Source organism: Jaculus jaculus, chromosome 9 (assembly GCF_020740685.1).
Source record: "Jaculus jaculus isolate mJacJac1 chromosome 9, mJacJac1.mat.Y.cur, whole genome shotgun sequence".
Lineage (NCBI taxonomy): Eukaryota > Metazoa > Chordata > Mammalia > Rodentia > Dipodidae > Jaculus > Jaculus jaculus.
Genome location: NC_059110.1, coordinates 88436839 through 88451203, shown reverse-complemented (window position 1 = coordinate 88451203; position 14365 = coordinate 88436839). Strand labels below are relative to the sequence as shown.

Here is a 14365-nt window from a genome sequence, read left to right as displayed (position 1 = left end):
ATAAATAAATACAATTAAAAAAAAAAGAAAATGTGTTATTTAAAATGCAGGATGAGATGGCTCACACTTTCAATCTCAGCACTTGAAAAGCTAAGGCAGAACAAGGATTGCTACTAGTTTTTAGGTCAGCCTGAGTTACAGGACAGCCTTAATTACAGAATTGGATCCTGTTTCAAAAAAAAAAAATAGAAGGAGGCAGTAGCTATTTACTAGTTTTCTCTAAGATTTTATAAAGTACCATTTTATATTTAATAGACTTTTATTTATTTATATACATTTTATTTTTATTTATTTATTTGACACAGAGAGAGAATGGGTGTGCCAGGTCCTCCAGCCACTGCAAATGAACTCCATGTGCATATGCCACCTTGTGTATCTGGCTTATGTGGATCCTGGGGAATCAAACCTGGGCCCTTTGACTTTGCAGGGAAGTGCCTCAACTACTAAGCCATCCCTCTAGCTCTTCAATTTATTTCTTAAATATGTGTATGATGATGGTGTATATGGGGTATCATGGTATACATATGCATGGAGGTCAGTCATCCGAAGAGTATTGACTCTTTCCTTCTGCCTTGTTTGAGACAGCATCTCTTTTTGTTTTGCTGCTGAGAAGCCAAGAGCAGCTGGCTCCACATTCTCCTAACTCTGCCTCCCACTGCCACAGGCACTTTTTACATCTGGCTTTATGTCAGTGCTAGAGATCTGAACTCTGGTCATCAGGCTTGAAAAGTTGAGTCACTGAGTTATTTCTCCAGTTCTTATTTCTCTCAGCCTCAGAACATAAGGAAAAATATGAATTCTTTCTCAAGAGAAACTATTGTAAAATTATGAAAACTACTATACTGTCACCACCTTCTTACATCTCCAAAAATAAGTCATGTTAAAACCAAAAGTATTCACATATTGAGGACACATAGTTTCATGTATTAAATAAATATGTATCTCACTAATAGCGGTATTTTGGGAACTAAAAATTGAAAAAACATTGTTAACAGAAATATTATATACCAAGTTTCAGGGGTCAAGTTATAAAATAACTGCCTTTTTGTTTCACCATTAATTAACAGCAACAAATTTTATCCAATACACATATAAAAATTTCGTTCCTTTTTCTGAATCCATAAAAATTGAATTTGGATCCAAATGATATTCTACATATAGTGTCAATGCTGGGGTAGTGTATATGCTAAAACAAGTTATCAATTAGTGCTCTATTATTCCTAGTGGTACAAGTTGAACTAAATAATGCAGAAAATGCAGCTATAAACTACATTCCAACAAGAAGATTTGTACCTTTATATGAGGAAAACACTGCAAATTTTCCCTGCACTTGGCAGACAACTTACCAAGTTCTAATGATATGAGTATAACAAACAGACTTATCTGTAATACGACTACTATAGCTAAACGCCTGAAGCCAAGACCTTTTCTCTATCTCACATATTCCAAAGAAAGTCAACTTGTTCTTAAAACAAAACAATCATTACACTGAGTTAAGCAAACAACTTCCCCTTAAAACAACACTCTAAATTTAAAATGACTAGACTGTCTTCATACTTGGGCTCTGTTCCAAAATATTAACAATTTTCCTTATTTCCATAAGGACTTCCTATAACCAGTGCTGGGGAATACACTATAAGAATTTAAGTGTTACTCAAAAACTTAACAAAAAAATTGGAAAATAACTCTAATAGGGGGGAAGAAAACATTTCAAGAAACAATTTTAGGCAAAATCTTAATAAACAAAGCAATGTTAGAAAGGGTATAAACATGCTGTAGACTGGAAGCACAGAAAGTCCAGCTGTAATTTACATGGTGTACTATAAGCAGCATTAGTATCACTAAACAAGAATATTAGAAACAGCAAATTTCAGTGCTGATGGTGTATTAGGTTAAACCCACATATGCCAAAAATTAGAGAGCTAAAGCAGTAGAAGGAAATTTTTAAGCAAGAAGGCCATCCACTTCAATCCATATGCTCATAAGTGATCAAATTTGCACAATACGGTTGAAAAGAAGAGGATATGAAAGTATTTTGAAATTTTGTTATGAATTTTAAACAGAACTATGCATAAAAAATGTCATTATTTATAATGCTAAGGAATGGAAGATGAAGCTAGAGAAACCCTAGTTTAAATTATCCCTTTAAATGAAACTATCTACCTGACTGCATAATTTTTTCCATCTTTGTTATAATTATTTGGATTATATGAAGAAAAGATAGAACTCAGCCTTAATAAAACTAGGACACAATGACAGATAATGGCATACTTTAAGTGAAAGCAAGTTATACTGTGGACAAAATATGTTCACTGGAAGAAAATAATCATGACTATCATAACTTCCTTCCTTTTACATTAAGGAAAGATTATACAAGCATGTAATATATTTAAATCATGTTTGAAAAATTAAATTCTGTGTAAATATGGGCTCACTGAGTTCTCCTTTCACTTCAGTAACTTAATACTGATTTTATCTGAAGTTGTTTTACCATTAAAATTTCTATAATCTAAGCACAAAAATCTAACTCACACCTGAGACTGTCAACATAAAAATGTTAGTAGTAAAAAATAAAATTTACCAACTCTTAAATTAGATTCAGAAAGTGATGTTGTTTGGTACAGTGCTTGCCTACTATGCCAAAGAGCCTGGATTTGATCTTCAACACTACAAAAAACAAAACAAAACTTTCCCACCATGTACTTACTGAGAAAACCTTTTGCTGGGGCTGGGGAAATGGCTCAGTGGTCAAAGGCACTTGCTTATAAAATCTGCCAACTGAACTTTGATTCCCTAGTACCCACATAAAGCCAGATGCACAAAGTGGCCCATGCATCTGAAGTTTGTTTGCAGTGGCAGGAAGCTATGGCATACCCATTCTCTTTACCTCTCTTTCTTTCTCTTTGATTACAAATTAAATTAAAAACAAAAACAAAAACAAAAAAACATCTTTTAGTAAAAAGAAACCTCTCACATGGCCTGAAAACAAGCAGCAGGAATGAAAATAGCACTTCCTAAAGGCCTTGAAATTAAGCTTCTTTTGCATTCATTTACATTTAAAAAAATAGTAGTAAAATTAGATCATAGATATCCAATATAACAAATGCCCACAAAATGCCTTTGGAGTAAATCAAATCAAAGGAACACAGAGAATGTTTGAATGTAACTTAATTCCAGGGTTAATTGAAGTGAAAGCTATTTTGTGCCAGAATTAGTAGAATGATTTTACAGTGAAGATCAAATAGGCTGGAGTGAAGATGTTTTTAACAAACAGCAAAGATCTTTTGTTTGCTTTGAAAGAAACAGCTAGTAAAAAGTTCTCCAAACTTACTGATTTTTTGTTTTCCTTTTTTTCTTTTACTGTAGCTTTATTCAGTAGGGAGTGGCAAGTTGCCTACAGAACAGAGATGAGCACAAACAAGTCACAGCACCGACTACACACAGCAACAAAAACAATGTTGGCTTGTACACACATTACACAATAAAATGGAACACAAATGGAACCAACAGGAAATCAGAAATCAACTGAATTTTGAGGGATGAATTTTAATCCTGGATTTAGATTTTTATTACACTTTTAAGCCAAGCACAAATAAATAGCAAGAAATGTTGAGACCCAATCATGTCTACTATTTCTGGCTATGGCTCACAGAAAAGCTTTCCCCATGTGAATTTGAGGATGTGTAATATTTACACTTTAGACAGTTCCTAGCTTTTAATAAATTTTATATAAAATATTTATTGTGAGTAGAACACACATTTTGTTCCTACATAATTTTTCCTGACATGTAAAAATACTTCTCTGTGTATCCTTCAATTGACTTTCAAGTCTCCCCCCACCCCAGTATCTGGCATTTAAGATCCTAGTAGATGAAAATTAAATGGGTAAATACAGAAAAAATAGTCCTCTGAAATTTCACATCTTTCAATATTTATAGACTATTTTCTGAAAAGTCCTATAATATTTGGAAACAGATTATCAGTTCAACTAGGAAAAATTAATGCAGAAAGTTAAGAAACTGCAGAGAAAAATCATAGAATCAAATTTTAAGCCTCATTAAAAATTTTCACTTACTAGAGATGAACATTAATAGAATTTCCTCCTCACTCCAAAAACCACTCATCAAAACCCATATATACATTTAGTTTAATATCTTAAGAGCTCCTTTTAGAATGAAGATTTCATTCAAAATTAAAATACTCCTGATTATAGTATACTAGCAACATTAATTATTTTTAAACTATTTAAAAAATGGAACATGACATTCAAGCATGGTGGCACATGCCTATAGTCTTAGCACCTAGGAAATGGAAGCAAGATCATGAGTTCAAGGCCAGCCTTGGCTACACAAGTTCAAATCTAGGCTGTGTTATAGGAGACCTTTTCTGAAAAAAATAAAAAGTAACATTAGTTCCTTAATCCATATGCCGTACACTCCTCATTCTAAGAATCCTAGACATCCAATACCGTAATTCATAGTAACTTGAATTTACCCACCTACCCATCCATCTAAGTAGTTGCTATGTACATAGATACAAAACACCATTCTAGGCAGTGGGAAGCAGCAAAATACATACATACATACATATATACATAGTCTCTTACCTCTGGGAGCTTTAAGTTAAACTTTAGACTGTATACTAACAATCATGTAAAGTTGCCATTCTATGCATTTTTTTTTCATTTATGGTAAACAACTATCACTTATACTTTTTTCCTTTTTGTGTGTGTGTGTTTTGCAAGGTAGAGTCTCACTCTAGTCCAAGCTGACCTGGAATTTACTATGTAGTGTCAGGGTGGCCTCGAACTTTCGGTGATCCTCCTACCTCTGCTTCCTGAGTGCTGAGATTAAGTGCCCAGCTTTTTTAATTATCATTTTTACACTTAAAAGCCTTAATATGTACATCCATTTGGAGAAGCAGATACTGGGAAATGACGACATTTAGTTTAAATCTTAATAGCATTACTTCAAGATTCTTTCAACAGAACAGAATATCGACTTCTAGGGATTATTTTTTCATTATTCCAAAATTATCAGGGGGGAAAAGTAGAAATAAATATGTGAGAAATAACTTATTTATAAATTTGACAAATGTGCACAAGTAGCTATTCTTTTTAAAAATTATTTATTTGGGGCTGGATAGATGGCTTAGCGGTTAAGCACTTGCCTGTGAAGCCTAAGGACCCTGTTTGAGGCTCGATTCCCCAGGAACCACGTTAGCCAGATGCACAAGGGCACACACGCGTCTGGAGTTCCTTTGTAGTGGCTGAAGCCCTGGCGTGCCCATTCTCTCTCTCTCTCTCTCTCTGTCGCTCTCAAATAAATAAAAAGAGACCAAATTTTTTTTAAAATTATTTATTTGAGAGAAGAAAGGAGGAAAAGAAGGGAAAGGGGCATACCAGGGCTTCCTGCCACTGCAAAAGAATTCCAGATACATGCTCTATTTTGTGCATCTGGCATTACACGGATGCTGGGGAATCAAACCTGGGCTGTGAGGCTTTGCAAACCAGCACTTTAACCACTGAGCCATGCTCCCAGCCCCAAAAGAGGCTATTCTTATGTAACATTAACCCAGTTATCTAAGTAAAGAAGGCATGTAATGTTACAGAACTGGCTAAGCATGATACCAAAAAAGGCTTAAAGGCCAAAATATGAAGTCAAGGGCTGTAGTGATTGATGGCTTAGCGGTTAAGGTGCTTGCCTGAGAATCTTAAGGACCCAGGTTTGATTCCCCAGTACCCATGTAAGCCAGATGCATAGAGTAGCACATGCATCTGGAGTTCGTTTGCAGTGACTAGACACTCTAGCACACCCATTCTCTGTCTTTACCTACCTCTCTGTCAAATAAATAAAAAATATTTTGAAAAATATGAAGTCAAGTGAAAAAGAGCTAAAGCTCAGAAGTTTATATGGTAATATATTCACTTAGCTTTGAAATTTTCCCCAAAGCAGGAGCCATGTTTACTAAAGCAAAAGAAAACTGGTTTACTAACTTCCCAGCAAAAATAAAAGCCAAAAGGTATGACTATGTTACTGCCAAAGTTAAGGCGGCAAATAAAAGCCAAAAGATAGAAGATGATGAAAACAAAAGAACAAACCAAAGGGAAAAACTAGGTTTGGAAGGACAGTCAATGAAAAATCATGTGTTGAATCAAAGCTTTTATTTATCTATTCATTCATTTGCTATGTGTACATGTGTGTGCCCATGTGGCACTACACATGCTCACCTGCTGCGAGGTATGCTAGCTTACAGTGGCCAGAGCGGAGTCTCAAGTGAACTGTTCCATCACTCTTACCTGTGGCCTGGCCCAGCCTTGAGCTGGAGGCTCTTACTAATCCCAGCGCTTGCCATTTTGTTGCTAGCCCTGGAGAGTCTAGGGTTTCTGCTCCCCTACAGGACTGGGGCTACAACCCTGTATAGCTATACCTATCTGTTTATGTGGGCACTGAATATCAAGCTCAAGTGGTATCTCAGGTCTCCTCAGACATTCATGCTTGCAAATGTAGTGCTCTTAACCACTGAGCCATCACTCCACCCTCCAAGTCTTTTTATCTTTCCTTTAATGAATGTAAAATTCACTTCTAAAAGAGCAAAATCCTTTATAGCACAAGTTTGCTACATAGTAGTTAACTCTTCAACTGTGTGAACTTTACCCAATACTTCAAAACAATGCACCCACACATATAAATTGTATTTCAAGATGGGCATGGTGGCTCACACTGTTAGTTCCAGTACTCTGGAGGCTGAAGTAGGAGGATCACTGAATTCCAGGCCAGCCTGGGCTAGGATAAGACCCTGCCTCAAGCTCTCTAATCCCCCTCAAAAAAGAAAATAACGTTTTGTGAAATTTTAATTTGATAATTCAAGCTATTTCATTACAAAGTACTCTAAGACATTACACAGTTGTTAGTAAGCCATCTTGGTTTTAAATTGGTGTTGAGGTTTGCTGATGATACAAAAACATTTAAACCAGGTGAAGTGGTGCATGCCTCTAATCCCAGCACTTGGAAGGCAGAGGTAGGTGGATCACTGGGAAATCGAGGCTACCCTGAGATTGCATAGTGAATGCCAGGTCAGCCTCGGCTAGTGAGACTCTACCTCAAAATAAATAAATAAATAAACATTTAATTAAGCATTACAACTACATAAGAATTTCTACTAAAATCTACTAGAACTGTTACATACTCAGGTGGTCACAGTCTTCCTTTCCTTTTAACAAAGTTAAATGCCAAAGCTACTGTCCTTTTAGGAATACATTTGCTCTCAGAAAACAAAAAAACTGGCCCAGAACTTTTCATGTGTGCTGTTTATATGCTAAACAGGAATGTAGCTGATTTGAACTTACAGAGAAAATGAAGACAAAATAGTCACTGTTTGAATTTTTTTTTTGGACATGGTGGCACATACCTTTATGAGAGAATGAGACAGAGAAAGGAAGGAAAGAGAATTGGTGCACCAGGGCCTCAGCCACTATAAGAGAACTCCAGATGCCCATGCCACCTTGTGTGCATGTGTGACCTTGCGTGCTTATATCACTTTGTGTGCCTGGCTTATGTGGGATCTGGAGAGTCAATCATGGGTCCCTTAGGCTTTATAGGCAAGAGCCTTAATCACTAAGCCATCTCTCCAGCCCTGTTTGAAGTTTTATATAACTAAACCACCTTCTAATCTCAGATTTTAACAGCTGGATAAACTATGGAGAGTTTTCCTAAGCTTCCTTAGGCTTTTTTGAATGGGTAGTAAAATTATAATAAATTAAAAGACTTAATGCAAAGTATAGTTTATCATCTATAAGTATTTTGTAGATCTATATTCTAATCTACAAAGTTTTCTTTTCATAGACATAGCAGATACATCATATAAAATAGCAATGAGGTAAGAATTCATGCAGAGCAGCCTCAAACATCTTTTTTTTTTTTTTTTTTTCCCGAGGTAGGGTCTCACTCTGGTCCAGGATGACCTGGAATTAACTCTGTCATCTCAGGGTGGCCTGAACTCATGGCAATCCTCCTACCTCTGCCTCCCGAGTGCTGAGATTAAAGGCGTGTGACACCACGCCCGGCAAACATCTTTTTTAAATGGTGATTTCACTGATGCTATGAAGGTTTCTAAGCAACTGAAACTGTGTGCTAAAAAAAATTTGGATGACACTTTAAAAAAAGAGAAAGGCATAGGTTTTGGTCAATGTATCCATTCTTTCCTACACCCAATTCTATCCCAAATTCCAGATTTATAGTAGCTACTGCTTTTGTAGAATGTTAATATGGATTTCCCTTATAATAAATAAATCATTTCTAAAACTGCATATATAATTAAAAACAGAAGTCTTAGAAGAACCCAGTCCTAACTCAACATGAAATGCTGTGGACATCTAAACTCAGGGATTATTTGGAGTAATAGTGGTACAAAGCCTAAAAACTTTGAATGATGATGCAGTATAAGCAATAGTCTACATAGAATTAATAGAATAACTAGCCTGTTATACAAAAACACGACATAAACTAATTATCTAACAAAGAGGAAACCAAAATTATAGATGAAATAATTTACAATGGAAGAAGCAAAAGACTTGCCTCACATGGGGAAAATGCTATGAGTAATTTAGGCAAAAGATAAACAAACAACATTAGATATTCATCTCATTTGAGTCACATTCATCATAACTGACAAATTCAGTGAATTCAACCTTGCTCTCAATACAAGGAAAATTCATTTTCCTTAAAGTACTTTAAATGTCTTGGAAGAAAAATGGAAGTTTCTTTCAAAGCCAATCCAGAAATAATTCTTAATGAATCATTCATCCAAATGATGCGGTGAAACAGTCAACACCCTGGCAGCAGCTGAGTGTCTCTGCAGCACAGTATTACTCTTTACTTTGTTTAGGGTCAAGAGTGGCAATCTCTAACTCACAGCATACCTGGTATAAACAGTGGCACACACTTCGAAGCTGAGGGGGGAATTCTGAAGAGGAACTGATAATGGCATGGAAGAACTTCTCTGTCATCTGAAGGAGGTTCTGCTGGTTTTCTTCAAGGCTCTCAGAAGGTTCTAATCTACAAAAAAGGAAAGAAAAAAACAAAACATTTCGGCTGAAAGAAAACCACTCATTAAGAGAGACTGTCAGGGGTGGAGAGATGGCTTAGTGGTTAAGGCGCTTGCCTGTGAAGCCTAAGGACCCATGTTTGACTCTCCAGTTCCCATGTAAGCCAGATGCACAAGGTGATACAAGCATACAAGGTCGCACATGTGCACACGGTAGTGCAAGCGACTGGAATTCAAGTGCAGAGGCTGGAGACCCCAGCATGTAAATTTTCTCTCTCATAATTTTTTTCAAATTTTAAAAAGAAAGACTCTTTAATTTACACACACACATATATATATATGTATGTATATATATGTGTGTGTGTGTGTATATGTGTGTGTGTGTATGTGTATATATATATATTTTTTTTTTTTCTTTTTTTTTTTTTTTTTAAAGTTTTTCAAGGTAGGGTCTCACTCTAGCCCAGGCTGACCTGGAATTCACTTTGGAGTCTCAGGGTAGCCTCGAACTCACAGCGATCCTCCTACCTCTGCCTCCCGAGTGCTGGGATTAAAGGCATGCACCACCACAATCGGCACAAAAAGAGACTCTTAAAAGACATCCACCCAATACAATGTATAGATTTTTGATCCTGATTTGAACAACCAAATTTTTATTAAAAAAAACAACATAAACTGGCCTTAGTTATTGTCAAGAAATTCTTTTATTAGTATGGAAATAACTGGTGTGTGTGTGTGTGTATTTTGTTTTTAAGTGTCTATTTGTTGGAAACAATATATTGTGGGATTTGGTTTAAAATGCTGGAATAGATACACAAGGGTGGAATATAGTCCGTGAGAATAGCAGATACTCTTTCAAGGTTTTTCTTTTTTAAAATCTTGTTTTATTTTTATTCGGGAGAGAGAGGAAGAAAGAATGTGTGTGCCAGAGCCTCTAGCCACTGCAAATGAACTCTGGATGTATGCTCTACCTTGTGTATCTGGCTTATGTGAGTCCTGGAGAATTGAACCTGGGTCCTTTGACTTTGCAGGTAAGTGTCATAACTGCTAAGCCAGCCTAGCAGATATGCTTTCATATCACATTCCTCAATATGCACATGCCTACACAAAAACATATACATGGCAATGGTAGGATCCTTAAACATTTTTTATTCTTGACTGTACATCAGGTTTATGAAATGTACTTATTTTCATTTATGAAGAGCTAATGTACCCACCTGACTGCATAACTGTAAATTATATATCATCATTTATCTGTTTCCCTACTAGTGAATACTTGTTTTTCACTTTTTTAGACAGCACTTAAATGGTGGTTTGGGTGTCCCCATACCCTCATGTGCTTCAATACTAGGTCCCTAGCTGGTGGCAATTTGGAGGATGGAGCCTTGCTGGAGAAGGTGTTTGGTTAGGAGACAGCTTCTCCCTTGCCAGAGCTCAGCTCATTCTTGCTGTTTCTGGCCAGCTGCTGGGAGAAATGAGGTCCAATCTTTTCCCTGCTGTGCTGAAACTTCTCCTTCAGACTGTAAGCCAAAATACATCCTTTCCTCCCATCAGCTACTTTTGGTCAGGTGTTCTGTCCCAGCAATGAGAAGATAACTACAGTAACCACAATAAACATTCTTGTGCATATACAAGAGTTTTTCCAGGACAGCTACCTAAAATGACATCTCTTAGTAATCAAGAATATGTAAATATAACTTTAGAAGCTATTGATAGCTCTATAACCAATTATATGCAAGATTTCTTGGGTTGCATAGGTGGCTCAGGAATTAAGAACATTTCCTATGTGAGCATGAGAGCCTGAGGAGGTCCAAGAGGCCACTTGAGTTCCATGCCCAGTCTCCACAGAGAGCTGGGTATGGTCATGAGCATGTGTAACCCCTAGAGAGGAACAAAGAGAATCCCCAGGGCTCATGAGAAAGGGCAAGCTTCAGGATCAGTAAGAGACTCTGACTCAAGTAAGAACAGGTAGAAGAGCAATGGAACAGGACACCTGATACTGTGTTCTGATGAGCACATGGGGCATCACATGGGCACACACATGTGCATACACCACACACACAGAGAATTCTTATTTCCTTACATTCTTACTGACTTGGTATACAGGCTGAGCATGTCTTATCTAAAATGTTTGGGAGAAGAAGAGTTTAGATTTCAGATTTCCCCCAGCTGATTTTGAAGTATCTGTAAAGATTTAGTAAAACATCCTCAAATCCAAAATGCTCCAAAATCTGAAACTTGTGAGCAGCAACAGTGTTTAGAAATTTTCAGATTGTAAAGCATTTAAATTTTTTGACTTAGGGATGCCTAACCCAAGTCATTATAGTTGGTGATAAAAGGTACCGTGTGCTTTGAATGTGTTATCCTATGGTACCTAGTGAGACTGGATGTACTCTCAGACATTTTGTGGCCATTCATGTTTCCCTATTCTGAACTCCCTTTCATATGCAGTCTGGAATTAAAATAAAATTTTTAAAATGAGCCATGCAACTAAATAGAGCCCTCAAAAGAAGAAATACAGATGGCATATAAACATGTAAAAACATGTTCTACAACCCTAGTCATCAGGGAAATGCAGATTAAAACTACGTTGAGATTCTATCTCACTCCTATCAGATTGGCTACCATCATGAATATAAATAACCATAAATATTACCTAGGATGTGGAAAAAGAGGAACCCTTCTGCACTCCTGGTGGGAATGCAATCTGGTGCAGCCATTGTGGAAATCAGTGTGGAGGGTCCTAAAACAGCTAAAACTTGATCTACAATATAACCCAGCTATAACACTCCTAGGTATATATTCTAAGGACTCATCTCATTTCCTTAAAAGTACATGCTTTACCATGTTTATTGCAACTCAATTCACAATAGCTGGGAAATGGAACCAGCCTAGATGAACCTTAACTGATGAATGAATAATGAAGATATGGCACATTTACACAATGGAGTTCTAGTCAGCAGTTAAAAAAAAAAAACAAAAAAAACGAAGTTATGAAATTTGCAGGAAAATGGATGGATCTGGAAAGGATTATACTAAGTGAGGTAATCCAGGCCCAGAAAACCAAGCGTCACATGTTCTCTCTCATATGTGGATCCTAGCTACAGATGACTGGGCTTCTGTGTGAGAAGGAAAAAACTCAGTAGCAGAGGCCCGTACACTAGAAAAGAGATAGAAAGGGACAAGAAAGGAAGGGTGGGGGGTACTTAATAGGACAGTATTGTATATATGTGTGGTGGTTTGAGTCAGGTGTCCCCCATAAACTTAGGTGTTCTGAATGCTAGCTTCCCAGCTGATGGATATTTGGGAATTAATGCCTCCTGGAGGGAGCGTATTGTTGGGGGCGGGCTTATGGGCTTTATAGCCAGTTTCCCCACGCCAGTGTTTGGCACACCCTCCTGTTGCTGTGTCCACCTTATGTTGGCCAGAGGGTGATGTCCACCCTCTGCTCATGCCATTGTTTTCCCCTGCCATCATGAAGCTTCCCCTCGAGCCTGTAAGCCAATATAAATATCTTTTTCCTAGAAGCTACTCTTGGTTGGGTGATTTCTACCAGCAATGTGAACCGGACTGCAACAGTAAAGTGGTACCAAGGAGTGGGGTTGCTGCTAGACACCTGACTGTGGCTTTGGCCTTTTGGAGCTGATTTTCAAGAGGAATGTGGGAGGATTTGAAACCTTGGCCTAAGAGATGCTTTGCAGTGCTGTAAGTAAAGCTTGATGGTCTATACTGCTCAGAGCTGAAAGACCTGAAGGCAGTAAGAACTACGGACTGTGAGGTTTGGCTTATGAGGGTGAGGAAAAAGCTTTGCCTGGACTGGGCTAGCAGTTTGTGTGAGAAGCTTGCTCTTGTGCCCATGTCCTGAGAAGTTGTGCAGGGTTGCTTTGCGTAGAAATGAACTGGTGTGTGCAGAGGGATATGGCACAGAAAGAAAAATCTTTGGGTTTATTGCCCGTTCAGCTGCAACTGAGAAATTACAACGTTTGAGACTGGGCTAGCTGACCTGGGCTGGGGCAACAAGAAGAATGTAGACTCTTTTGAAGGGGCCTGAGTGCTCAAGGAGTCCTGATCTTCAAAGTCTGCTTTAATCCCCCCTGGATTAACAAGTTGGTACCTACCTGGTATTGTGGAGTATAAAATGCTGGAAAGAGGGTGATTGAGTTTGTAACATGGTCTTGTGTTTTGGAAATGGCCATGGGCAGTGTGAAGCGGGTTTGCTGGTTGCCTGCATAGAGACCTCATGGGGCCATGAGGATGAACCGTGGCTTGCAGTGGAGACCCAGTAGAGATGCCAGGACCATGAGATGGCTGCCAAGGAGCTGCCGGCCCCGGTGAAGTTTCCCAGGACTGTGAGTAGCCTAGCTGGAGGGGCGGAATTGGAATGCCAGAGACTTGTTGCTGGTTAGAATTATCGGACTTGAAGATTTGTCACTGGTTAGAGTTGCTGGACTCGAAGCTAGAGTTTGATATTTTCCCTGGTTGTTTTAAATCTTGTATTGGTTGAATGTTTCTTTGCTATGCCCAATGCCATCTTTTGCAGTGTGAATATTTATTCTGTGCCATTATGGGTTTTTTTGAGGTTATTTTTTGGTATTATGGCTCAGTTAAAAGATCTTGAACTATGGGAATGAACATCATTGGGATTGATAAAAAATTATGGGGACTTTTAAAGTCAGACTAAATGCATTGTATTTTACATCATGCATGGATAGCAGTTTATGGGGGCCAGGGGAGGAATGTGGTGGTTTGATTCAGGTGTCCCCCATAAACTTAGGTGTTCTGAATGCTAGCTTCCCAGCTGATGGATATTTGGGAATTAATGCCTCCTGGAGGGAGTGTATTGTTGGGGGCGGGCTTATGGGCTTTCTAGCCAGTTTCCCCACGCCAGTGTTTGGCACACCCTCCTGTTGCTGTGTCCACCTTATGTTGGCCAGAGGGTGATGTCCACCCTCTGCTCATGCTATCGTTTTCCCCTGCCATCATGAAGCTTCCCCTTGAGCCTGTAAGCCAAAATAAATCTCTTTTTCCCAGAAGCTACTCTTGGTTGGGTGATTTCTACCAGCAATGTGAACCGGACTGCAACAATATGTAAGTAGAAGAATAGATTAATGGGGGTGAGAAGGCCCAAAATGAGGTCTAGGGAAGAGATTGAGTAAAGGAAAGGTGGTGGGACAGCTAATACAAAATCTATGGCTCCTGAATGTTCCATTGTCCAATAAAAGTAGGATTACAAATTACAAAACTTTTGTACAGCAAAGGACACTGTGAATAGAGCACAGAGGCAACCTACAGAATGGGAGAAAATCTTTGCCAGCTGTAC

At 38.1% G+C, this 14365-nt stretch overlaps 1 protein-coding gene across 6 annotated transcripts in view; it reads right to left on the bottom strand.

The window, feature by feature from the left end:
- Nf1 (neurofibromin 1) overlaps positions 1 to 14365 on the bottom strand; it is a 281308-nt gene that overhangs the window by 132501 nt on the left and 134442 nt on the right. For 4 of the 6 annotated variants that reach the window (XM_045158367.1, XM_045158368.1, XM_004664588.2 and 1 more), the window contains 2 exons: positions 8921 to 9056; positions 3332 to 3394 (listed from right to left, as the gene is read on the bottom strand). In XM_045158367.1, the coding sequence (XP_045014302.1) occupies positions 3332 to 3394; positions 8921 to 9056 (199 nt within the window). The remainder of the gene's footprint in view (positions 1 to 3331; positions 3395 to 8920; positions 9057 to 14365) is intronic. The other 2 variants (XM_045158370.1, XM_004664589.3) reach the window with 1 other exon arrangement.